Consider the following 27,388-nt stretch of genomic DNA (forward strand, 5'->3'; position numbering starts at 1 on the left):
TGGCTGTGTTTTCACCTGTAGAGAGGGTTAGAGAGATAAGCAGTTTCCTTTGACGACAGCTCAGGTTTAGTAACTGTTGAGTGAGACAGTGAGATTATCAGTGCTCTTTAGACTAAAGCTTTTCTTGGACAATCACCAAGTAGATAGTAATGATACAGATCCTTGTCCTGCGGTAGATATAGAGAGAGGATTTGGGCTCAGTAGGTGGGTGAGTAGGGCACCTGTAGCTAATGATTTACAACTGTAATTACTATCACATCTATACTCCTTTCCACAAGCTCACAAGGACTTGACCAATATGTCCAGGAGAAATGTACCTTCTTGTATTGCGCTGCATTCCCTCCACCTGTAGTAAGACGGACGTGTCTGAACCCCACTATGGGGCTACTGGAAGCCTCCCAGCTTGGCTTTTGTCTCCCAGTAAGAGTGGGGCAACAGGGTGGCTGCTGGAGGAATTCCTCTTATATCAGGTGACCCGTCGCCCCTCTCCCCTCGCCCGGCCCACACCGGGGTAGTGCTTCTCACAGGCACTGTATCCAGTGTCACAAAAGCACATTTTACACAACGGGTACAGAGAGTGGGCCACGGTGCGGTGCAGTGGTTCTGCTTGGTCCAGCTCCAGGCTCAGCTAGATTAGCATGTCGTTGGGTTTCAAACCTCCCCCTGGGCTCACAGCTCTACTCCTCATTGGTGGGGATGTCCATCATCAAAGCCTTAAAGAGATATCAAGAGGTCCGGTGTTGCTGCTGCTGCAGTCTCCATTGTACTGTTAGACAGGGAATCAATGATTAGACGGGCCCATCATAATTAGGTAAGTGTCAATTTGGATTTATTGCTTTATACTGAGCTCTGTTCCATAAGCGGTTTCTGTTTTGTTTGGCCTTTTTGTTTGACAAACCATTGTGAGGTTGAGTGTCTGTAACATAGGTTGAGTGTCTGTAAGTTCTCAATCAACATCTTTGTGATGAAGGCATGTCTGGCTGTGCTGTGACAGTGAAATATTGAGTGGTTCATATACAGTGGCAAGAAAAAGTAGGTGAACCCTTCGGAATTACCTGGATTTCTGCATAAATTGGTCATCAAATTTGATCTGATCTTCATCTAATTCACAACAATAGACAGTGTGCTTAAATTAATAACACAAATTATTGTATTTGTATTGTTTATATTGAATACATAATTTAAACATTCACATTGTAGGTTGGAAAAAGTATGTGAACACCTAGGCTAATGATCTCCAAAAGCTAATTGGAGTCAGGAGTCAGCTAACCTGGAGTCCAATCAATGAGGCGAGATTAGAGATGTTGTTTAGAGCTGCCCTGCCCTATAAAAAACACTCACAAAATGTGCGTTTGCAATTCACAAGAAGCATTGCCTGATGTGAACCATGCCTCAAACAAAAATGAGATCTCAGAAGACCTAAGATTAAGAATTGTTGACTTGCATAAAGCTGGAAAGGGTTACAAAAGTATCTCTAAAAGCCTTGATGTTCATTAGTCCACGGTAAGATAAATTGACTATAAATGGAAAAAGTTCAGCACTATTGCTATTCTCCCTAGGAGTGGCCATCCTGCAAAGATGACTGCAATAGCACAGCGCAGAATGCTCAATGAGGTTAAGAAGAATCCTAGTGTCAGCTAAAGACTTACAGAAATCTCTGGAACATACTAACATCTCTGTTGACGAGTCTACGATACGTAAAACACTAAACAAGAATGGTGTTCATGGGAGGACACCACGGAAGAAGCCACTGCTGTCCAAAGAAAACATTGCTGCACGTCTGAAGTTTGCAAAAGTGCACCTGGATGTTCCACAGCGCTACTGGCAAAATATTCTGTGAACAGATGAAACTACAGTTGAGTTGTTTGGAAGGAACACACAACACTATGTGTGGAGAAAAAAAGTCACACCAACATCAAAACCTCATCCCAACTGTAAAGTATAGTGGAGGGAGCATAATAGTTTGGGCTGCTTTGCTGCCTCAGGGCCTGGACAGCTTGCTATCATAGACTTGGGAATTCATTTTTCTGTCGATCAAGACATTTTTCAGGAGAATGTTAGGCTATCTGTCCGCCAATTGAAGCTCAACAGAAGTTGGGTGACGCAACAGGACAACCCAAAACACAGAAGTAAATCAACAGAATGGCTTCAACAGAAGAAAATATGCCTTCTGGAGTGGCCCAGTCAGAGTCCTGACCTCAACCCGATTCAGATGCTGTGACATGACCTCAAGAGAGCGGTTCACACCAGACACCCCAAGAATATTGCTGAACTGAAACAGTTTTGTAAAGAGGAATGGTCCAAAATTCCTCCTGACCGTTGTGCAGGTCTGATCTACAGAAAATGTTTGGTTGAGGTTATTGCTGCCAAAGGAGGGTCAACCAGTTATTAAATCAAGGGTTCACATACTTTTTCCACCCTGCATTGTGAATGTTTACATGGTGTGTTCAATAAAGACATGAAAACATATAATTGTTTGTGTGTTATTAGTTTAAGCAGACTGTGTTTGTCTATTGTTGTGACCTAGATGAAGATTAGATCAAATTTTATGACCAATTTATGCAGAAATCCAGGTATTTCCAGAGTTCACATACCTTTTTCTTGCCACTGTAAAGTAGAACAGTCTGCAACAGAGAGAAACAGAGGAAGGAACAGGGAGATGGATGGAAAAGAGAGCAAAAGAGAAGGTGTCAAACTTAATTTATCTGAAGAGTTGATAAAATATGTTTTATAGATGTTTTTTGGAGGATTGTTGTTGCTATGAGGTCTCAAATTTTCCACTGCCCTGAGTTGAAATAACGTTACTTTTGAGCTACTGTAAATATTAACGTGGGATGTACACCTAATATAATCAGTTCTGAAATAATTTTTTTACAGGTCAGAACAGGTGAGCATCTCATGAAAAAGGCTTTGGTTGAGTAATCTGCTACTGAGATCCTCACTAAAGTCATTGGAGCAAAGTTTCCCCTCAATCCTATTTTAGTCTCGATTGTAATTTCCCCATATGCAGAGCAGTGTAGCGATTTAGGAAGAACAACCACAGCTGGGTTTGAACCAAAAACCATGCAGTGGCAGGGTAAGCTCAGTATATCCTGTGCCATAAAGCTCCAGACCTCTTGGCAGAGGCTGTAGTAAGTAGTATTTTTACATACAATGACGCTACATCAGTGTAGAAGAAGTGACAATTTCTCAATTTCTCCCTCGTTAGATCCTTCTCTAACATCAGGATGCTCCCCTATCACTCGGCACTCTTGGCAGTGATGTCACTCACAGTGACCAGTGTATCGACGAAGACCACTCAGCGGCCGAAGTACCAATACACCAAGAAGCCCATGCTTTACCGCGAGCAGCCCCAGATTACCATGCAGCCCCTAACCACCATCATCCCTAAGACACTGAAATCAGTGGAGAAATCAGATCCCATGGACCCCTACCCTCTGGCTACCACAGAGACTACAACCTACCCCAGCGATGCCTACCAGGATTACTATACTGAAACCACAGGGCCCCCTGGTGTTGGGCATGATAATTACACCATGGATTATAATGAGTGCTACTTCAATTTTTGTGAGTGCTGTCCACCAGAGAGGGGCCCTCGAGGGCCAAAAGGAGACAGAGGAATACCAGGTATTGAAATCACTATGACAACATAGGGACATTTAACAATACCAGTATGCTGTAGTGGTGATCCATGGATTTCGATGTCTTGTTGAAACAATTTTCTCACAGGTTCACATGGAGAAGAGGGGGAGCGAGGACCCAGAGGCTTTTCTGGACTGGCTGGTTCAAATGGAACTATGGGGCCAAAAGGAGACAGAGGTGAACACAACCCAATTTTTTAAAATTAGAAATATGTACATTTTACTGGCCGTGTGAGCAAACAGTAGATTTATTGATTATTCAAAGTTCTTTATCTCCCTTTTCCAGGAGTTAAAGGTGACCTAGGATACCGTGGAATGGCAGGAACTCCGGGTAACCCAGGGAAACCAGGGGAGAGAGGTAACAAGCCATTCCTTTTAACACATATAGGCATGTGATCGGTACAACATAGAAAATCATGAAACAAGGGTACCTGTACCTGTTCAAGCCTCCATATACTGATTATGAAATCAACATAGAATGAATTCATATCTTCCTCATAAATTCTGTCTGGGCCTTGATGCTGAAACGGTCCACTTACACTGTGCTCTGCGCCCTGCAGGTGGATTTGGCTTCAAAGGTGAAAAAGGTGACAGCGGGACCCCTGGTGTCAAAGGTGACCAGGGGGAGAAGGGTGAAAGCCAAAATGGGACTAAGGGTGAGAGAGGGGAACCTGGAATGGAAGGCCCAACAGGTCCTCCAGGGCTGGCTGGAGTGCAAGACCAGAAGGGGGACAAGGGGGACAAAGGAGAGTGTGGGACATTTGGTGAGAGAGGACTGAAGGGCGATAGAGGGAACCCTGGGCCTCCAGGTATTCAAGGACAGGTGGGCCTTCCTGGGGTGGATGGCATGCAGGGCTCCCCTGGTGTGGTGGGCGACCAGGGGGATCCAGGACCCCCAGGGGCTCAAGGTGAGCCAGGGGTGCGAGGGCTGCCTGGACCCCAGGGAGGGAGGGGGATGTTTGGGCCAAAGGGTGACAGAGGCCTCCCCGGGATGAGAGGGGACAGGGGCCCTCGGGGGATCAGAGGGGCGAAGGGTAACGGGGTGATTCAGAAACGCTCAGCTTTCAGTGTGGGCCTCTCTCCCAGCAAGTCCTTCCCTCCATCGGGCTTCCCCGTCCGCTTCGACAAGGTCTTCTACAACGGAGAGAACCATTACAACTCCTCCTCCAACAGCTTCACCTGTGTCCACGGGGGGGTCTACGTGTTCTCCTACCACATAACCGTACGGAACAAGCCCCTGCGTGCCGCCCTGGTAGTCAATGGGGTGAGGAAGGTGCGGACACGGGACTCTCTGTATGGCCAGGACATCGACCAGGCGTCCAGCCTGGTGCTGCTGCAGCTGGTGGTGGGGGACCAGGTATGGCTGGAGACACTGAGGGACTGGAACGGTGTCTACGCCAGTAGTGAGGACGACAGCACCTTCTCTGGCTTTCTGCTCTACGCTGACAAGCCCTGACAAACGCTCTGATATCTAATACAATCTACACTGTAACTCTACTGTACCTCCACAGTACCTAAACAATCTCTACTGGCACTCCTCCATACCACCCATACTGTACCCCACAGACCAGCCCCTCTGTGCTCCTGCTCTACACAGACAAGTTATGACAATGGAGCCCACTATACCACCACAGTACCAGGGACTGTAAAACACCTCTATATGATATGAATGGCAGCACTCACCCCATCGCTCTTCATACTCCCTCTATAGGCCCATCAACATATAGACATCTTTACAAGACTGTCAATCTGGTAGAATGAAAAATAATGCAAGTAAGACTGATAGCACTGGAGTAGTTAATGTTTATTACTTGAGGAATACTAATCACATAATGTTTCCCAGGTTAGGTTAAGGAATCAGTACATTGTATCGCTGTATTATGAGCTTTTTGAAAATGAGCTTTTGTACACTTTTGAAATAAAATCAATATGTAAATGTTTGACTTTGACTGGATTAATTTGCATTGAACTTACAACTGACAGTTCAAATACAATTCATTGTTTCATTCACAACCTAAAATACAAATAACATATTAATTAATAATTATTAAGGAATTTAGAAGTCCTTCCACACCACTGTTCCATCATCTGAACCAACACCAGGGGCCAGTGTGTTTGGAGAATCACCGGATACATCGGGGAAGGTAGGGGGCTCAGAAGGCTGGATAGAGGTGGTGGTCTGGGGAGGTCCTTTCATAGGATCTGGATGAGATGGAGCTCTGGGCTGGAGTGAGACAACTGGTCCCTGATGTATCCCTGTTAACACAGAGTCAGCATCAGGGGCATCAGTTGGGTATGTCAGAGTATGGCAAATAACATTTTATTTTGTCACATGAATACAACAGGTGTAGGTAGACCTTACAGTGAAATGCTTTCTTACAAGCCTTTAACCAACAATGCTTAAGAAGTTAAGAAAAAAAAGTGTTACGTAAATAATAGAAAATAAAAGTAACAAATAATTAAACAGCAGCAGTAAAATAACAATAGCAAGGCAATATACAGAGGGTACCGGTACAGAGTCAATGTACGGGGTCAAAGGTTAGTCGAGGTATTTTATGTACACTACCGTTCAAAAGTTTGGGGTCACTTAGAAATGTCCTTGTTTTCCATAAAAACTTACATGAAATGAGTTGCAAAATTAATAGGAAATATAGTCAAGACGATGAGAAGGTTATAAACAATGATTTTTATTTGAAATAATAGTGTCCTTCAAACTTTGCTTTCGTCATAGAATCCTCCATTTGCAGCAATTACAGCCTTGCAGACCTTTGGCTGTCACGCCCTGACCTTAGAGAGACGTTTTATTTCCTCTAGGTTGGTTAGGTCAGGGTGTGATGTGGGGTGGGCAATCTAGTTGTTGTATTTCTTTGTTGTTTGGCCAGTATGGTTCCTAATCAGAGGCAGCTGTCTATCGTTGTCTCTGATTGGGAATCATACTTAGGCAGCCCCTTTTCCTTCCTTTAGTGTGGGATCTTGTTTTTGTACAGCTCAGTATAGCCTGCAGAACGTGACGTTCGTTTTCCATTGTTTTGCTTTAGTGTTCTGAGTTATAATAAATATTGAACATGAGCACTTGAGAACATGAGCACTTACGAAAACCGTCACATTGGCATTCTAGTCGTCAATTTGTTGAGGTAATCTGAAGAGATTTCATCCCATGCTTCCTGAAGCACCTCCCACAAGTTGGATTGGCTTGATGGGCACTTCTTACGTACCATACGGTCAAGCTGCTCCCACAACAGCTCAATAAGGTTGAGATCCGGTGACTGTGCTGGCCACTCCATTATAGACAGAATACCAGCTGAATGCTTTTCCCCAAAATAGTTATTGCATACAGTAGTTTGGACCTGTGCTTTGGGTCATTGTCCTGTTGTAGGAGGAAATTGGCTCCAATTAATAAGAGCTGTCCACAGGGTATGGCATGGCATTGCAAAATGGAGTGATAGCCTACCTTCTTCAAGATCGCTTTTACCCTGTACAAATATCCCACTTCACCACCACCAAAGCACCCCCAGACCATCACATTGCCTCCACCATGCTTGACAGATGGCGTCAAGCATTCCTCCAGCATCTTTACATTTTTTCTCACGAATGCTCTTTGTGATCCGAACACCTCAAACTTAGATTTGTCCATCCATAACACTTTTTTTCAATCTTCCTCTGTCCAGTGTCTGTGTTCTTTTGCCCATCTTAATATTTTATTTTTATTGGCCAGTTTGAGATATGGCTTTTTCTTTGCAACTCTGCCTAGAAGGCCAGCATCCTTGAGTTACTTCTTCACTGTTAACGTTGAGACTGGTGTTTTGCGGGTACTATTTAATTAAGCTGCCAGTTGAGAACTTGTGAAGTGTCTGTTTCTCAAACTAGACACTCTAATGTACTTGTCCTCTTGCTCAGTTGTGCACCGGGGCCTTGCACTCCTCTTTCTATTCTGGTTAGAGCCAGTTTGCGCTGTTCTGTGAAGGGAGTAGTACACAGTGTTGTATGAGATCTTCAGTTTCTTGGCAATTTCTCGCATGGAATAGCCTTCATTTCTCAGAACAAGAATAGACTGATGAGTTTCAGAAGGAAGTTATTTGTTTCTGGCCATTTTGAGCCTTTAACCGAACCCACAAATGCTGATGCTCCAAATACTCAACTGGTCTAAAGAAGGCCAGTTTTATTGCTTCTTTAATCAGAACAACAGTTTTCAGCTATGCTAACATAATTGTGCTAACACAGCGTGCCATTGGAACACAGGAGTGATGGTTACTGATAATGGGCCTCTGTACGCCTATGTAGATATTCCATAAAAAATCTTCAGTTTCCAGCAACAATAGCCATTTACAACATTAACAATGTCTACACTGTATTTGTGATCAATTTGATGTTATTTTAATGGACAAAATGTTTTGCTTTTCTTTCAAAAACAAGGACATTTCTAAGTGACCCCAAACTTTTGAACAGTAGTGTACATGTAGGTAGAGTTAAAGTGACTATGCATAGGTAATAAACAGAGAGTAGCAGCAGTGTAAAAGAGGGGTCTGGGTAGCCCTTTGATTAGCTGTTCAGGAGTCTTATGGCTTGGGGTAGAAGCTGTTAAGAAGCCTTTTGGACCGCTTGCAGTGTGGTAGCAGAGAAAACAGTCTATGACTAGGGTGGCTGGAGTCTTTGACCATTTTTAGGGCCTTACTCTGACACAGCCTGATATAGAGGTCCTGGAGGGCAGGAAGCTTGGCCCCAGTGATGTACTGGACTGTATGCACTACCCTCTGTAGTGCCTTGTCGGTCGGAGGCCGAGCAGTTGCCATACCAGGCAGTGATGCAACCAGTCAGGACCTGTATAACCTTTTGAGGATCTGAGGACACATGCCAAATCTTTTCAGTCTCCTGAGGTTGGTAGTTTGTTGGTGATGTGGACACCAAGGAACTTGAAACTCTCAACCTGCTCCACAGCAGCCACGCCAATAAGAATGGGGGCGTGCTCGGTCCTCCTTTTCCTATAGTCCAGAATCATCTCCTATGTTTTGATCGCATTGAGGGAGAGGTTCTTGTCCTGACACCACACGGCCAGGTCTTTGACCTCCTCCCTATAGGCTGTCTCATCGTTGTTGGTGATCAGGCCTACTGCTGTTGTGTCATCGGCAAACTTAATGATCGTGTTGGAGTTGTGCCTGGCCATGCAGTCATAAGTGAACAGGGAGTACAGGAGGGGACTGAGCACACACCCCTGAGGGGCCCCCATGTTAAGGATCAGCATGGCGGATGTGCTGTTACCTACCCTTACCACCTGGGGGCGGCCCGTCAGGAAGTCCAGGATCCAGTTGCAGAGGGAGGTGTTTAGTCCCAGGGTCCTTAGCTTAGTGATGAGCTTTGAGGGCACTATGGTGTTGAATGCTGAGCTGTAGTCAATGAATAGCATTCTCACATAGGTGTTCCTTTTGTCCAGGTGGGAAAGGGCAGTGTGGAGTGCAATAGAGATTGCATCATCTGTGGATCTGTTGGGGCAGTATGCAAATAGGAGTGGGTCTAGGGTTTCTGGGATAATGGTTTTGATGTGAGCCATGACCAGACATTCAAAACACTTCGTGGCTACAGACATGAGTGCTACGGTTCAGTAGTCATTTAGGCAGGTTACCTTAGTGTTCTTGGGCACAGGAACTATGGTGGTCTGCTTGTAATATGTTGGTATTACAGACTCAGTCAGGGACAGGTTGAAAATGTCAGTGAAGACACTTGCCAGTTGGTCAGCGCATGCTCGGAGTACACATCCTGGTAATCCATCTGGCCCTGCAGCCTTGTGAATGTTGACTTGTTTAAAAGTCTTACTCACATCGGCTACGTAGAGCGTGATCACACAGTTGTCCGGAACAGCTGATGCTCTCATGCATGCTTCAGTATTGCTTGCCTCAAAGTGAGCATAGAAGTAATTTAGCTCGTCTGGTTGGCTTGTGTCACTGAGCAGCTTGCGGCTGTGCTTCCCTTTGTGGTCTGTAATAGTTTGCAAGCCCTGCCACATCTGACGAGCATCAGAGCCGGTGTAGTATGATTCAATCTTAGTCCTGTAATGACGCTTTACCTGTTTGATGGTTTGTCGGAGGGCATAGCGGGATTTCTTATAAGCTTCCGAGTTAGAGTCCCGCACCTTGAAAGCGGCAGCTCTACCCTTTAGTTCAGTGTGGATGTTGCCTGTAATCCATGGCTTCTGGTTGATGTATGTACGTACAGTCACTGTGGGGATGACATCCTCGATGCACTTATTGATAAAGCCAGTGTCTGATGTGGTGTACTCCTCAATGCCATCGGAAGAATCCTGAAACATATTCCATTCTGTGTTAGCAAAACATTCCTGTAGCTTAGCATCTGCTTCATCAGACCACTTTCTTACTGACCGAGTCACTGGTGCTTCCTTCTTTAGTTTTTGCTTGTAAACAGGAATCAGAAGGATAGAATTATGGTCAGATTTGCCAAATGGAGGGCGAGGGAAAGCTTTGTACGCGTCTCTGTGTATGGAATAAAGGTGGTCTAGAGTTTTTTTCCCTCTGGTTGCACATTTAATATGCTGGTAGAAATGAGGTAAAACGGATTTGAGATTCTGTGCATTTAAGTCCACGGCCACTAGGAGCGTTGCCTCTGGATGAGCGTTTTCCTGTTTGCTTTTGGCCATATACAGCTAATTGAGTGCGGCCTTAGTGCCAGCATCGGTTTGTTGTGGTATGTAGACAGCTATGAAAAATACAGATGAAAACTCTCTTGGTAAATAGTGTGGTCTTCAGCTTATCATGAGATACTCTAACTCAGGCGAACAAAACCTTGAGACTTCCTTAGATTTCATGCACCAGCTGTTGTTTACAAATATACATAGACCCCCCACCCCTTGTCTTACCAGATGCCGCTGTTCTATCCTGCCGAAAAAGCTTAAAACCCACCAGCTGTATGTTATTCATGTCGTCATTCAGCCACGACTCGGTGAAACACAAGATATTACAGTTTTTAATGTTCCGTTGGTAGGATATACGTGGTCGTAATTCGTCTATTTTATTATTGATTGATTGTACGTTGGCTAATAGGATCGACGGTAAAGGTAGATTACCCTCTCGGCAACGGATCCTTACAAGGCACCCGGACCTTCGTCCTCGATACCTCCGTCTCTTTCTCCTGCGAATGACGGGGATGAGGGCCTTGTCAGGCGCCTGAAGTAAAACTTTTCTGCCCAACTCGTTGTAGAAAAAGTATTCCTCCAGTACTGGGTGTGTAATCGCTGTCCTGATATCTAGAAGCTCATTTCGGTCGTACACAATAGCACAATTGTAAAACGGCAGCCATCTCCTTTGGCGCCATACCCTAGCTCAAGACCAAAAATGTTAAACTTGGCTACAAAAAAATCGACTAAAATCATTCCAAACCCAATTAAAATGCAACAGCTGTTTAGCGTGTTGGTTGGCTGGCTTCAGGACCATGAGGAGCGTCGCTCAAAGAGAAGCTGTCCCCCCCTTCCCTGCCATACCCTAAGTTCAGCTGAACTGACGCCACTGGTCAGCATTATGAATCATCCTAAAGAGAGACTGCATCACTACAATTTGTTTCTGGTTTCTCATGTGTTCTGAGTGTTCACCTGTCACTTGCCCATAAGGTACGGGCTCGCTGAGCCTCTTCAGCCCCAGAGTAGGAATGCTGGCTTTGCACCAGTACCGGCCTGAGTCCCTCAGTACTGTGACTCTGTCCTGGGAAGAGGCAGGCCCCAGACTCAGCCCGTCCTGGTAGAAGTAGTAGTGGATGTGTGAAACGGGCTCACGGGCGTTCAGTTGAACGTGACACACCAGGAGCATACGGTCTTTATGGATCAGAGGGTCATTGGGCACAATCTCCAACATGGGCTCTGTCAGAACCTCTGCAGGGGAGAATACAGCGCATTAATACTGAAAAATATTTCTCACATACCTACTGGTATTCAATTACCATTAAATATGATATGATAGTGATGATAATGAAATGATGAAGGCAAATCTCATTTGAAATCTGATTCCTCATCCTACACAAACTCAAAATGACAAATCACACCTGTCTATCAACCTCACCTATGATGGACACCGAAGCAGCCACTGAGATCACAGAGTTGGTTTGCCTCCGTCCATCCCAGGATGCTCTGCACCAATAGGATCCGTGGTGTTGCAGGGTAAGGTTGGTGACACGCAGCTCTGGTCCAGGCTGTCTCTGAAGCTCCACCCCGTCCTTGTAGAGTATGACCTCTGTCAGTCTGGGGTTGCCACGGACACGACACATCAGGGTCATTGTCTCTCCAACCAGCATGGGCAGGGGTGGGGCCTGCAGGATGGCCCACCCACCTGGGCAAAGAGTAGTAAGTGATTTTAGTTAACGAGATGGTGTAGTCCCTGTCTGGCCTGTTGACAGGTACCCTCTATGGTCTGGTGTGCTACAGGTATAACTTAGCCTGGTTGTCAGTCTGTTTCTGCTTCTTTTGCTATTGTCACACATGTTTGGTGTGACAACAAGAAAGGAGTTGTCTAATACAGACTACTAACAGAAGGTCAACCAAACTACACTGAACAAAAATATAAACGCAACATATAAAGTGTTTCATGAGATTAAATAAAAAATTCCAGAAATGTTCCATATGCACATAAAGCTTATTTCTCTCAAATGTTGTGCATTTCTACTTTTGCAATGCATCCACCTGACAGGTGTGGCATATCAAGAAGCTGATTAAACAGCATAATCACTACACATGTGCACCTTGTGCTGGGGACAATAAAAGGCCAATCTAAAATGTGCAGTTTTGACATGCTGACTGCAGGAATGTCCACCAGAGCTGTTGCCAGAGAATTGAATGTTTTAGAGAATTTGGCAGTATGTCCAACTGGCCTTACAACCGCAGACCACATGTGACCTCGCCAACCCAGGACCTCCACATTTGTTTTCCTCACCTGTGGGATCGTCGAGACCAGCCAACCAGACAGATGATGAAACTGAGGAGTATTTCTGTCTAAAGACCTTTTGTGTGGAAAAACACATTCTGATTGGCTGGGCCTGTGCCTGGCTCCCCACTGGGTGGGCCTGGCTCCCAAGTGGGTGGGCCTATGCCCTCCCAGGCCCACCCATGGCTGCTCCCCCTTTCAGTTCTGTGAAATCCATAGACTAGGGCCTAATGAATTTATTTCAATTGACTGATTTTCTTATATGTAACTCAGTAAAATTGTTGAAATTGTTTCATGTTGCATTTATATTTTTGTTCAGTATAGATGTCATCATGGCTTAATATTCATATGGGTTCTCTTACCGTCCACCTCTATTTCTATGGGCAGGCTGTGGAGGGTATGTTGTGTGCTTATCCATGTGGTTCTCAGGCCCTGGCAGTAGTACTTCCCACTCTGCTGTGGCCTGGCCTTCCACAGGACAAAGTACTCAGACTCCTGGAGCTGCTCTCCCCCCCTGAACCACTGGTACCTCCACTCGGCCGACACATTCCCAGGAACACTGCACTTCAGACGTACTCTCTCCCCTGAGAAGATCCAGGGTCCCCCATTAACTAGCTCAGCCACGGCTGTCAGCGGAGCCCTCATAGGGAGAACTTGAAGAAATGTTGACAGGTAAGTCTTTCTGACGTTTTGAGTAGATTACTATGGCTGCATTTACACCGGCAGCCCAATTCTGAAATTTCTTTCCACTAATTGGTCTTTTGACCAATCACATAAGATCTTTTCACATCAGATCTTTTTCAGAGCTGATCCGATTGCTCAAAAGACCAATTCGTGAAAATAAATATCAGAATTGGGCTACCTGTGTAAACACAGCCTACTAGAGAGACTTAAGCATAATTTCTGAGCATAAATGGTAACTTAAGTCTTATTTACATGGTCACCTAACATTACAAAAGACAGTGTATTGTGTAGTGTAGTGTATAACTATTACGTAACTCATAAAAATAGACAATTTACATGTATTTTTATTTAACATTTATTTAACTAGGCTAGTCAGTTAAGAACAAATTCTTATTTACAATGACGGCCTACCCCAGCCAAACTAATTGTGTGCCGCCTTATGGGACTCCCAATCACGGCCGGGTGCAATACAGCCTGGAATCAAACCAGGGTTTGTAGTGATGCCTCTAGCACCGAGATGCAGTGCCTTAGACCGCTGCGCCACTCGGGAAATACATACTGTATTTCATGTTTCCATTATACAAGACAAAACAGGTTTGAAGAGAAGGATTTGAATCTCAGAGGCTGAGTTTACACAGGCAGCCCAATTCGGGTCTTTTGCCACTATTTGGTATTTTTTACCAATCAGATCAGATCTTTTGCCAATAATTGGTCAAAAAGTGTAAATGCAGCCAGAGAGTAGTGTACTTAATACATACCTTGTGATACAGCCCATTTAGGTAGTGTTGAAACAACTGAAACAATAACCATTAATCATTAAAATAACCCAAAATAAATCCGGTGTCAATCAATCAATCAATCAATGATCATCTATACACAGAAATAATTGTCTGTAATCTCTTAAAGTAGACTGAAAGGAACTCACCAAGGAGGCCCAGTAACAGCTTCATGTTGAGTGTTCTGCTTGTGCTTCTGATGGGGATGATTACGCTACAATCTCTATATATTGTCAGGGGAAATGAGACTACTTTTCAGTTTCGATTGCAAAAAATACCATCTAATTTTTATGAAATAATTGCATAATGCTCTTCCTGACATCACAAATAATTTTGGGGAAGTTCCTTTTTAGGAATGAGGGAATTACCAAAGCCCTGGGATGCAACCTCATGTGTGCTGTTTTTTTAACATCAATAAGTTAGCCAGCCCAGCAAGTATATTCTTTTGAAGCTGTGTCACAGTACTCAAATCAATATAGCCTGTGTACAAAACATTAGGAACACTTTCCTAATATTGCGTTGCACCCCCTTCTGCCCTCAAAACAGAATTCATCAGGGCATGGACTCCACAATGTGAGGAAAGCGTTCCACAGGGATTCTGGCCCATGTTGACTCCAATGCTTCCCACAGTTGTGTCAAGTTAGCTGGATGTTCTTTGAGTGGTGGACCATTGATACACATGGGAAACTGCTGAGTATGAAAAACCCAGTTCAAAGGCACTTAAATCTTTTGTTTTGCCCATTCATACACACAATCCATGTCTTAAGGCTTAAAAATCTTTCTTTAAGCCATCTCCTCCCCTTCATCTACACCGATTGAAGTGGATTTAACAGGTGACATAAACAAGGGATCATCGCTTTCACCTGGTCATTTAGTCATGGAAAGAGCAGGTGTTCTTAATGTTTTGTACACTGTGTACATTGCAAACACACCTTTGCTTGCTCAACTTTTTTTCTACTTACCCTAGGTAGTCATGTTACAGTGGTGACAAAGCCTTCTAGACACAGACCAGCTTTTGAGTTATTTTATTCATCAACACAAATAACCCATGGACACTATAAAACAAAACTGTCTCAATAAGTTACATTAAAATAGAAGACAATGTTGAGTTACTCCTTCAACATACAAAAACAAACCTACAAGGTTGTACAGATGTGTGTGTGTGTGTGTTATATATATATTTTTTAACATTGCTTTCAAAAATACCTGATCATTGATTGCTGTGTGCTATCCAATGCCTAGTTATTTCAGTTAGTGTTTAAATTGAATGGATTTTGGCAACCAGGATTTGGCCATTTGTACACCGATCTGATAGTTACAAATGTAATAAAATGAAACATGATAACAGAACAGAAAATATATAGGTAGTATGTAAATTGACCTTTCTGTTGCATCAAAGATACTACTCATTCAACTCAATGTCTACTGTTCCTTCATATATCCATCTGACCCTGAATGAATGGTTACTACATGGAGCTGAGATCAACATTGTTATGGCTATTCTGTTTGGCAACATTTACCCCCAAAACATTTGTACAAATAATATACACCACTGTAAAATAATATAAAGAACTTAAAAAGTACTCTTCTTAGATATAAACATTCTAAATATGCACCCTTTCTCTGTTCTTCTGAAGAAGCTGCTGTTCAGCAGTCAAACAAGGCCAAAGAAGAGAGAAGTGACTGTTAGTATCTCCTATACTCTGAATTGCAAATCACGTATTTCTTACAGACAAAATGTAAACTTTGAGCTACAGTATCAATCTAGCCATTTTAATAGGCTAAAGATCATTATCCCCTCTCAGAAGACTATAGCCTGAATAATCGAAAAATAAAATAACTTCCTCAAACTGAGCGCATGACTGAACAGGTTTGGCAGGGAAATGAAACTACACACACACGCACACACACACACACACACACACACACACACACACACACATATATATACTTATTTATAGACATCTTCAGGGGAAATTTGGTCGTGGTCACATACACTCACGCGACCCCAACAGATCCCTCTCGCTTGGGCTTCTGTACTCTGACTTGGGTTCAGTCAGGAGGAGTAATATAGGGGACAAAGGAGGGCAAGATCAATGAACTGTGTCCCAATACTCTTAAAGCTTCCTTTCCTCATCTCCTTTCCTTCATGACCATGGATGAAGGCAATATGCCTGCAACCCATCTTGTCCTCTTACCAATCAGTGGGGAAGACAGACCGAGAAAGTTGACTATTTAAGAGTACTGGGGTTCAGGCGACTGCAAGCATCTATTTTAAGTGTGCATACAATGGGGAGGGTTGAAGTTATATTTCTTGGATCCATTAGAGGCAACCTATATGTGCATAAGGACAGGAGACACTTTCCAGGGTGGAGAGAGAGAGTAACAAGTCCAAGGGGGGGGGGGGGGGGGGGGGGGGTCAGCCGGCAAACAACTGGGGCTGGAGAGGAGAAGGCAGGTGGTCGTTTTCCACGTTGTCAGCATCTATGGCAGAAGAGGCGGTGGGGGACGCTGGGGGGTGCATTTCCAGGGGGAACCTCTCCAACACATCCTGCACTTTGTGCTCTACCCCATCCCTCCAGTCGATGAGGTCACTCTCCAGGCGGCGAGCCCCCTCCATGACACGTTCCTGCCTCACGCCCAGCCCCGTCAGTAGGTCCAGACTCTCGTTCATCTGGCTGAAAGCAGCACTACAGGCCGGGGAGGGGACAGCCTGGGGCCGCTGGGGAGACGCCTGGCCTGACATGTAGAGATCAAACTCCTCAACGCTCAGGTTCAGAGACTGGCCATCCAGCTTCTCTATGAAGGCCACCGCACAGCACTGCAGAGAGAGAGAGAGAGGAGAGAGACAGAGGGGAATTAGGGGAATCAGAAAAGACATTCTTAATATGTGTAAATTGAGTTTGTTTGGTACAGCTCGTCTGTCTGTTTGCTTTGTGGACACAGCCCTCTCACCAGGTTGGTAAAGTAGTATCCGTCTTCTCCGCTCATGAGGCGGCTAGGGTTACAGAAGCGGGTGATGTACTGGATGTTGGACTGCAGTCGCGGAGGGTTGGCCTTCAGGACGATGTAGATGAGGGTGGGCAGGAAGTCATCAGCAGATGCCGCCTCCTTCTTGGTGGTATTGATGGCATTGAAGATGTGCTTACTGCAGCGTGTGATGCAGGTCAGCTTGTCCCTGGGCACACGCTTCGAGTCCATCTCGATCACGTCTACAGGAGGTCAGGGTGGAACAGAGTGGTAGTTAATGTGCTATGATGACATTCTACATCACATGCATGTTCATTCAATGTTTGTGTCTCTTTGTAAAAAAACTAAAAACAAATTAATACATTGTAAGTCTGACCTGTGATGGCTTTGACCACGTTATCAGACACCTCTGGAATCTCCTCATCCACAGGGACACACAGCATCTCAATGGTGACCCAATGCAAGGCCCTGCAACCCACCCACCCCCACCCACTTTAGTGAACAGATGTACAAGGAGGCATACAGCAGCTTCAATACTCAAACTCAGTACCACAGTATCAATGTCTTTACCTGATTCTCTTTTGAATGGCCAGGTCTTTCTTCTCATCGTCTGTGGTCTCAGGACAGAAGACCTCCTCGTAGAGACGTGTCATCATGTACCTCTCTACCTCGTCCATCACACTCTCTACGCGCTCCGACGACCCTGGGGTCAACACGGACACAGACGGGAAAACAGCAAATGCGAGTTATTCAAGGCCTACCTTTAGGAGAGCTCTCTGAAAGAAAAGTATGTTCCTTCTTCTTCATTGTCACCAGCAACTTTATCATCAAGCCCCTACTTCAAGATATCCTTAATGTTCCAGTATTAGAGTAGTAGAGGTGAGAAAAGAAGAGGTGTACCTTTGAAGTGTGTGTGCAGGCGGTCTGAAAGGTTCTGGTAGAAGTCTTGAACGCACTCAGACAGCTCATCAGCACCCAGGTCCTGGGGAACAAGCTCACTATAAGCTTGAAGGGATTGTCGTACATTTTTCATTCATTTCAATTTCAAGGGCGAGTTCATTTGGTTATACACTCAATGCTCTAGAGTAACCTCAGCGTTTGTCTTTGTCATCCTTCTTCTACGACGAGGAAGTGAAATGGTCCAAACAAAAGCCGGAGGGGTGAATGAATAGAGGTAACCCCCATCAGGCGCTCCACATTCAGAAGCCCCTGGTGGTATTGTGGGGTACTACTCACCCTCTTGTAGGCCATGCTCTCTGTGAAGGCTCGGCACTGTTTGAAGATCTCCCTGCCAGGTTTCAGTGTCTTGAGGAAGTCGATGAACTCTCGTGTGGTGCGGTCCGTCTCTAAGGGCTTGCGGCTCACTGAGGGGCTGGGGGTCGTCAGGGCCTCGCCAGGAACGGATTCTGGGAGGGGGGAGGATACATAAACTCAGCAAAAAAAGAAACATCCTCTCACTGTCAACCTAACATTTGTAAATATTAGTATAAACATAACAAGATTCAACAACTGAGACATAAACTGAACAAGTTCCACACACATGTGACTAACAGAAATGGAATAATGTGTCCCTGACCAAAAGGGGGGTGGGGGAGGGGTCAAAATAAAAGTAACAGTCAGTATTTGGTGTGGCCACCAGCTGCATTAAGTACTGCAGTGCATCTCCTCCTCGTGGACTGCACCAGATTTGCCAGTTCTTGCTGAGAGATGTTACCCCACTCTTCCACCAAGGCACCTGCAAGTTCCCGGACATTTCTGGGGGGAATGGCCCTAGCCCTCACCCTCCGATCCAACAGGTCCAAGACGTGCTCAATGGGATTGAGATCCGGGCTCTTCGCTGGCCATGGCAGAACACTGACATTCCTGTCTTGCAGGAAATCACACACAGAATGTGCATGTTCATGAATTGTTTATGGTTCATTGAACAAGCATGGGAAACAGTGTTGAAACCCTTTACAATGAAGATCTGTGAAGTTATTTGGATTTTTACGAATTATCTTTGAAAGAAAGGGTCCTGAAAAAGGGACATTTCTTTTTTTGCTGAGTTTATAATGGAGGGAATGATATACCTGTGTATTTACAATATTCCTTAGGTGCTTGATATAAAGTAGAGAAAAATAAGGGTGGGCTTTCTATTCATCTCATCCTTGACCAGCACAGCTTGCAGAGTTGTGATTTCACACAACATCCTTCTGCAATTTATGTTTAGCTAGTTACTTTTTGCTACGCATCAAATAAACGGTTCAACATGAATTACATCAACCATGGCTTGTCCTGTATTATCTGAACAGTTCTGTCTTAAAACCCTCTAGAGTCTAAGCCAGGGGAAGGGTTCTAAACTAACATGTGGACTTGTTTTAAGATGGTCATACCAATTATTTAGCTTATTGATTTTACCCTTAACCTGTTTGGGATAGGGGGCAGTATTTTCACGGCCGGATGGAAAAAAACGTACCCGATTTAAACTGGTTACTACCGTAATATCTGGACTATAAGCCGCAACTTTTGTCCCACGCTTTGAACCTCGCGGCTTAAACAATGACGCGGCAAATAGATGGATTTTTCCCGCTTTCAATAAAAAAAAATTAAAAAAAACATTCTATGACGTGCTCAGTTTTTTGGCGGCATGAAGCTTTCATTAGACCAATGAAATTGCCGAACGGGTTAAGGTCAAACAACTTTTTTGTTTACTGTTTAGATTAAATCGAGCGCTCTCAAACTTCCCATCATTCTGATTACGGTAGTCATTTTGTCACCCTCATCATGGCAAAGACACGGAGAAATGCATATGATGCAGCTTTCAAGTTGAAGGCGATTGATCTGGCTGTTGGAAAAGGAAATAGAGCTGCTGCACGGGAGCTTGGTCTTAATGAGTCGATGATAAGATGTTGGAAACAGCAGCGTGAGGAGTTGACTCAGTGCAAAAAGACAACTAAAGCTTACTGCTCTTTTTTGTTTTTTGTTACAAGCCGTGTTTCGTTAAAGCCTATTTATTTTTGTTTCAAGCCGTGTTTCGTTAAAGCCTATTTATTTTTGTTACAAGCCGTGTTTCGTTAAAGCCTGTGTAAAGTTCATTTGTTTCAATGTACCGGTAGGCACCTGCGGCTTATAGACATGTGCGGCTTATTTATGTTCAAAATAAAATATATTTTTTTAATTCAGTGGGTGCGGCTTATATTCAGGTGCACTCAATAGTCTGGAAATTACGGTACTCTTGCCCAGAAATGAGAATATGCATTTTATTAGTAGATTTGGATAGAAAACACTCTGAAGTTTCTAAAACTGTTTGAATGGTGTCTGAGTATAACAGAACTCATATGGCAGGCAAAAACCTGAGAAGATTCCAAGCAGGAAGTGGCCTGTCTGAGAATTTGTAGTTCTTTCTAGTCCCTTTCAAAACTACAGTATCTGTGCTCTTATGTAGCACTTTCTAAGGCTTCCATTGGCTCTCTAAAGCCTTCAGAAAGCGGAATGAGGCGTCTTCTGTCTCTGGGCAGAGTAGAGGAGCTCAATTTGTCAGTGGTCTGCCTGGTGACTAAGAGATTGGATATGTGTGGTCCCGCGACCATGCTGTTTTTTCTTTTCGTCTTTGAATGAATACACGATTGTCCGGTTGGAATATTATCGCTATTTTACGAGAAAAATACCATAAAATGTGATTTTAAACAGCGTTTGACATGCTTCTAAGTACGGTAAAGGAACATTTCGATTTTTTTGGTCTCAAAATGCGCTCGCGCGTTACCCTTTGGATAGTGACCTGAACGCACAAACAAAACGGAGGTATTTGGACATAACTATGGATTATTTCAAACAAAAACAACATTTCTTGTGGAAGTAGCAGTCCTGGGAGTGCATTCTGAAGATCAGCAAAGGTAATACAATTTTTCTAATAGTAATTCTGAGTTTAGTGAGCTCGAACTTGGCGGGTGTCAAAATAGCTAGCCGTGATGGCTGAGCTATGTACTCAGAATATTGCAAAATGTGCTTTCGCCGAAAAGCTATTTTAAAATCTGACACAGCGATTGCATAAAGGAGTTCTGTATCTATAATTCTTAAAATAATTGTTATGTATTTTGTCAACGTTTATGATGAGTTATTTAGTAAACTCACCGGAAGTTTTGGGTGGGAATGCATGTTCTGAACATCACATGCCAATGTAAAAAGCTGTTTTTTGATATAAATATGAACTTGATTGAACAAAACATGCATGTATTGTATAACATAATGTCCTAGGAGTGTCATCTGATGAAGATCATCAAAGGTTAGTGCTTCATTTAGCTGTGTTTTGGGTTTATGTGACATATATGCTTGCTTGGAAAATGGCTGTGTGATTATTTTTGGCTGTGTACTCTCCTAACATAATCTAATGTTTTGCTTTCGCTGTAAAGCCTTTTTGAAATCAGACAATGTGGTTAGATTAACAAAAATAGTTGTATGTTTGAACAATTTTAATTATAGCATTTTTGAGGTTTTTGTATTTCGCGCCACGTTCTTCCATTGGATATCGGCGAGGCGTTCCGCTAGCGGAACCCCTAGATGTAAGTTAAGGTATCAAAAAAAATATATAATAATTCAACTTTGAATTTGGCATTACTGCTATTAGCCAATAGAAACACATTGAATAACAGATTCACTACATGGAACAACAGTTCCCCCCAAAAAAATCTAAAGGAAGTTTATTCTGAAGTGTCTGCCATATATCTGAGAGATAAGATTTATTTTTTACATATACTTATCCCCTTATTTTAGGCATTAAACTTTCATTTTGTTAACTGGTATTGGGAACCTTCAGATTAGTCTTATGAGGCTTGTGGGTGTCCTAGAGCAAAAACAGAGATCATCATCATGTTCGTGAGAGTCTCAGCTTTCCACAGAGGGATCATATTAGTGTGTAGCCATTCGGACGCTACAGACAGAAGTTGGCAGAAGCGGCTGTACCGACTTCAGACAAGTATTTTGACGCTTGTGGGCGTCCTAGAGCAAAATGGAGAACGCCATCGTTCGGACGCTACAGACGTTTGTGAGAAGACCAATTTTCAGGATGTCTTATGTCTGACAAACACTGCTCTAGCTCTGCCACCTATTCACCAATATATATCTCTATCTTAAAACAGACGGGATTTTTTTTGTATGTTAATTAGATTTCCGCAGAGGCGTGGAAATTGAAGGCTAAGGGTTAAGGTGTGGTGATTTTATCTCCTCTATATGACCTCACAGATTAATGTAATTAGGTTTGCCTTGGGATACGGTCTTCAAATCAATTTTTAGTTGTCACATAGACAACAGGTGTAGACTAACAGTGAAATGCTTACTTACGAGTCCCTTTCCAAAAACGCAGTTAAAAAAAATTATTTAAAAAAAATAAAAAATGTAAATAGTGACGAATAACGAATAAAACAGTATAAAGTACAGACCCCTTGACTTTTTCTACATTGTTACGTTACAGCCTTAATATAAAATGTATTAAATCGTTCCCCCCCCCCCTCAATCTACACACAATACCCCATAATGACAAAGCAACAACAATAAAATTATAATAATGGTGAACCTTCGCCCTACTCTGAGGTCCTGAGTGCACTAGGTTGTGTACTTTGCTCCGTTCATCTTTCCCTCAATCCTGACTAGTCTCCCAGTCTCTGCCGCTGAAAAACATCCCCAAAGCATGATGCTGCGACCACCATGCTTCACCAAAGGGATGGTGCCAGGTTTCCTCCAAACGTGACGCTTGGCATTCAGGCCAAATAGTTCAATCTTGGTTTCATCAGACCAGAGAATCTTGTTTCTCATGGTCTGACAGTCCCCTTTAGGTGCCTTGCTGCCATGTGCCTTTTACTGAGGAGTGGCTTCCGTCTGGCCACTCTACCATAAAGGCCTGATTGGTGGAGTGCTGCAGAGATGGTTGTCCTTCTGGAAGGTTCTCCCATCTCCACAGAGGAACTATAGAGTTCTGTCAGAGTGACCATTGGCTTCTTGGTCACCTCCCAAGGCCCTTCTCACCGATTGCTCAGTTTGGCTGGGCGGCCAGCTCTAGGAAGAGTCTTGGTGGTTCCACACTTCTTCCATGTAAGAATCATGGAGGCCACTGTGTTCTTGGGCACCTTCAATGCTGCAGAAATGTTTTGGTACCCTTCCCCAGATCTGTGCCTCGACACAATCCTGTCTCGGAGCTCTACGGACAATTCCTTTGACCTCATAGCTTGTTTTTTTCTCTGACATGCACGGTCAACTGTGGGACCTGTGGCTGGAGTCTGACAATGTTTTGGGCCTTCCTCTGACACCGCCTGGTATAGAGGTCCTAGATGGCAGGGAGCTCGGCCCCAGTGACGTACTGGGCTGGACACACTACTCTGTAGCGCCTTGCGGTCAGATGCCAAGCAGTCGTCAGTGATCAGGCCTACCACCGTTGTGTCATCTGCCAACTTAATGCTGGTTTAATGATGGTATTGTGAGTCGTTCTCATCTACAGGGCGATATACATTTATACAGGTTACCATGGCGTTCTTGGGCACAGGGACTATGGTGGTTTGCTTGAAACATGTACAGTGCCTTCAGAAAGTATTCACACCCCTTGAGTTTTTCCACATTTTGTTGTGTTACAGCCTGAATTTAAAATGGATTAAATTGAGATCTTTTGTCACTGGCCTACACACAATAACCCATCATTTCAAAGTGGAATTATGTTTTTTGAAACTTTTACAAATTAAAAATGAAAAGCTGAAATGTCTTGAGTCATTTCAGTCAAGTATTCAACCCCTTTGTTATGACAAACTTAAATAAGTAGAAATGTGCTTAACATGTCACATAATAAGTTGCATGAACTCACTTTGTGTGCAATAATACTGTTAAAGATGATTTTACCCCAAACATCCAATTATTTGTAGGTCACTCAGTCGAGCAATGCATTTCAAACACAGAATCAACCACAAAGACCAGGGAGGTTTTCCAATGCCTCGCAAAGAAAGGCACCTACTGGTAGTTAGGTAAAAAAACAAACATTGAATATACCTTTGAGCATTGTGAAGTTACTAATTACACTTTGGATGGTGTATCAATACACCCAGTCACTACAAAGATACAGTCGTCCTTCCTACCTCAGTTGCCGGAGTCAAAGTAAACCGTTCAGGGATTTCACCATTTAAATGCTGTGACAGGAGAAAACTGAAGATGGCTCAACAACATTGTAGTTACTTCACAATACTAACCTAAATGACAGAGTGAAAAGATGGAAGCCTGTACAGAATAAAAATATTCCAAAACATGCATCCTGTCTGCATCATGGCACTGAAGTAAAACTGTTAGGGGCAAATCCAATGCAACACATTACCGAGTCCCACTCTCCATATTTTTAAGCATAGTGGTGGCTACATCATGTTATAGGTATGCTTGTAATCGTTAAAGACTGGGTTGTTTTTCAGAATAAAAAAAGAAACGGAATGGAGCTAAGCACAGGCAAAATCCAATTGGAGAACCTAGTTCAGTCTGCTTTCCACCAGACACTGGGAGATGAATTCACCTTTCAGCAGGACAATAACCTAAAACACAAGGACAAATCTACAATGGAGATGCGCACCAAGAAGACAGTGAATGTTCCTGAGTGGCCGAGTTATAGTTTACTTAAATCTGCTTGAAAATCTATGGCAAGATTTGAAAATTGTTGTCTAGCGATGATCAACAACCAATTAGACAGAGCTTGAAGAACAAAGAAAAAATAAAATAATAGGCAAATATTGTAGAATCTAGGTGTGCAACGCTCTTAGAGACTTACCCAGAAAGTCTCTGTAATCGCTGCCAAAGGTGATTCTAAAATGTATTGACTCAGGGGTGTGAATACTTATGTAAATGAGATACTTCTGTATTTCATTATCAATACATTGAAAATATGCCTTTTATTTTATCATTATGGGGTATTGTGTGTAGATGGGTAAGAAAAAACATATTTAATACATTTTGAATTCAGACTAACACAGCAAAATGTGGAATAAGTCAAGGGGTATGAATCATTTCTGACGGCACTGTAGGTATTAGACTGTGTCAGGGAGAGGTTGAAAATCTAAGGAATTCTAGCTGGATGCCCCATGTGACCTCCTCCACAGTGACTGGGGGGAGAGAGTGGTAGTGGAGCAGAATTCTGAAATAGCGGGGGAAAGAGGAACTGTACACCAACATTATGCAGAGGGAAGGTCGTTTTGGTTTGGATCTGCTCATACCTCAAGTAATGGTAGAGAAAACACTATAAACCCTATCTCAAAGACTTGGACCCTACCTTTCTTGGGCGGTGTCTTTGCTGAGGGAGTGAAAAACTTAGTCATTGTGTTGACTTTACGTGACTTCTCCTTGGTTTTCCTCTCTTCAAACTTGCTGAAGGGTGCAATGGCAGGCTGGGGCTGGGCTGCCCCCTGGTGGTTGTTAGCATACGCTGCCTCCTCCTCCTTCTGTAACCTGGGACAAAGAACAGGTATTGTTGTTACTACCACATGATCAATACTTCAGACAGACAGGCAGAGACGGAAAAAATGTCAGAGATCAAAAAGGCAAGAATCATTTCAACTAATGACAGACAGCAACATGACACTGTTCCATTTGCTTCTGTGAAAATGGCTGTTAAAATATTTTTTGACCAATGATCAAAAGTTACAGCTGCATTTTGTTATTGTTTTGTTTTTGACTGCACCCCTCAATTTTTTGCGAGGCATTCAGTGTTTGCCACCGGGCTCCTAGATTTAAAATCGAGTGCTACCTCCGCCCAACAGCTGGGGGTCGATGCAAAACAAGTTTGCTCAGATAGACAACCACACCTCTCTGCCAGTGCATGGTCCTCCTGGATCTGTTTGTGTCTGGTTTGTTGGTACTCCTCCCGCCAGCACTTGGAGCAGAGGCCCTGCCAGGCCGCGTTGCCATAGAAACCACATCCCTTCGTACACAGAAGCTCTGACTGGTCCACATGGATCCCACGACGTTCTGACCGGTGGCTCATTCCTCACGGCTAGCGTGGGTACGGCTGGGAATAACAGGAAAAATACAAGACTGTGAATGGTAGAAAGATCCGCAGTCAGAAGGTCTACATCAAACTTGATGGCTATTTATTTATTTATCAGGACTTTGACAAAGTTGAATGCCTACACACTATGGGCCACATTCAGGTTGAGGTATTTGATAAAAATGTATGTTTAATAGAGGTAGCTAGCGTAATGACATTTCAATCCACACACTGAAAATCTTAATGAATTCCTGTGCGTATCGAAATATGATTTCATATGGCAGTGTTTACACCTTTACCACATAACATTAAGTTCAACACAGTGGAAATCTGACAAGAGTTTGAACCCCTAAGAATCTGCCCATTTCTGATGATTTTGACAACCGACTCACATTGGGAATGCATGATACGAAAATCAACACAGGAGGAATTTAATGGATGACCACAAACACTGGTAAAATGTTTATGGCCTTCTAGCTGTGTCAAATCCCAATAGTGTAGCTGCCCTACACTTGACTTTGTTTGAAGCCACATTACAACGTTACTAGTAGCTAACCATCCTGATTTATAAACACGCTAGTTAGCTACTTTACTAACAAATATTTGTATAACTAACCCTACTACTCTGTACTATACTGTATAGCTGCAAGCAATGCAATGGGCTTAGCAAAACTCTAACTAGCTTGCTAACATTAGCTAGCTCTAAATTCACGAAAAACGCGACACAATGACATAACAAAGCTAGCTAGGCTTCTTCTGGTAGCTAAATATTAACATTAAACTTAGCTACAAAAATACCATAATTAAGTATTCCACAATGGACCCACCTGACCACTGGGTCCTTAGCTACAAAAATACCATAATTAAGTATTCTACAATGGACGCACCTGACCACTGGGTCCTTACCAGAGTAGAGATACATTGAACTAGGGGTTGGCTCACACTACTAGAAGCTAACATTAGCTAGCTAGCTAGTTTGCACTTGCAGTTGACGTTAGCTAGCTAGGGTGACAGTAATTCCAGACCCAACAAAATTGACAAACAATTCAACAATTTCGTTAGCTAACAACATTCTGCGACTCCTTACCTTTTCAGAAAGATTATTGAGTGTAGATATGTCGTTTTCTATGCAGCCATTGACACCATCTACTACCCACCCGTCTGACAGACCAGTTTGTTTACGTAGTCACCCTTCTTCCTCGTTAGTCGATATCCAATAGCGCGCTCTTGAGACCATTTCAGGTATACAGACAGTCCTGTGCAACACCATATTCTTTAAAATGGGAAATTATAAACATGTTATTCATTTTATAAGGGGTTCTTATTCAGAGCGATTTACATGTATGAATCTTAAGGCAGCTAGATATGGACAACCACATATCACATTCATAGCAAGTAGCTATATAATAAAGTATTGATGTCAGA

General features: G+C 43.4%; 3 protein-coding genes across 4 annotated transcripts; 1 reads left to right on the forward strand and 2 right to left on the reverse strand.

Annotated features, from left to right (window-relative positions):
* The first annotated feature begins 756 nt into the window (after positions 1-756).
* LOC115206217 (inner ear-specific collagen) lies at positions 757-5,577 on the forward strand. The gene is made up of 5 exons (XM_029772923.1): positions 757-811; positions 3,209-3,627; positions 3,730-3,819; positions 3,928-3,999; positions 4,202-5,577. Exons 2-5 carry the CDS (start codon positions 3,228-3,230, stop codon positions 5,095-5,097), a joined length of 1,458 nt encoding a protein of 485 aa, XP_029628783.1. The 5' UTR covers positions 757-811; positions 3,209-3,227; the 3' UTR covers positions 5,098-5,577.
* LOC115206218 (high affinity immunoglobulin gamma Fc receptor I) lies at positions 5,427-14,257 on the reverse strand. Of its 2 annotated transcripts, none has more exons than XM_029772925.1 (6): positions 14,166-14,257; positions 13,999-14,034; positions 12,919-13,209; positions 11,699-11,965; positions 11,247-11,511; positions 5,427-5,897 (listed from the first exon to the last, which is right to left on the reverse strand). In XM_029772925.1, the coding sequence occupies exons 1-6, from the start codon at positions 14,188-14,190 to the stop codon at positions 5,795-5,797; spliced, it is 987 nt and encodes a 328-aa protein (XP_029628785.1). In that variant the 5' UTR covers positions 14,191-14,257; the 3' UTR covers positions 5,427-5,794. The 2 variants fall into 2 exon arrangements, with proteins under 2 accessions (XP_029628785.1, XP_029628784.1); XM_029772924.1 differs by having other exon boundaries at positions 11,236-11,511.
* Positions 14,258-15,026: 769 nt separating this feature from the next.
* Positions 15,027-27,204, reverse strand: LOC115206219 (rab5 GDP/GTP exchange factor). Its single transcript, XM_029772926.1, has 9 exons — positions 27,051-27,204; positions 25,782-25,984; positions 25,250-25,425; positions 18,223-18,392; positions 17,887-17,968; positions 17,557-17,689; positions 17,363-17,454; positions 16,972-17,228; positions 15,027-16,837 (listed from the first exon to the last, which is right to left on the reverse strand). The coding sequence occupies exons 2-9, from the start codon at positions 25,958-25,960 to the stop codon at positions 16,436-16,438; spliced, it is 1,491 nt and encodes a 496-aa protein (XP_029628786.1). The 5' UTR covers positions 25,961-25,984; positions 27,051-27,204; the 3' UTR covers positions 15,027-16,435.
* Positions 27,205-27,388: the final 184 nt, after the last annotated feature.

Source organism: Salmo trutta, chromosome 13 (assembly GCF_901001165.1).
Source record: "Salmo trutta chromosome 13, fSalTru1.1, whole genome shotgun sequence".
In the NCBI taxonomy this organism is placed as follows: domain Eukaryota; kingdom Metazoa; phylum Chordata; class Actinopteri; order Salmoniformes; family Salmonidae; genus Salmo; species Salmo trutta.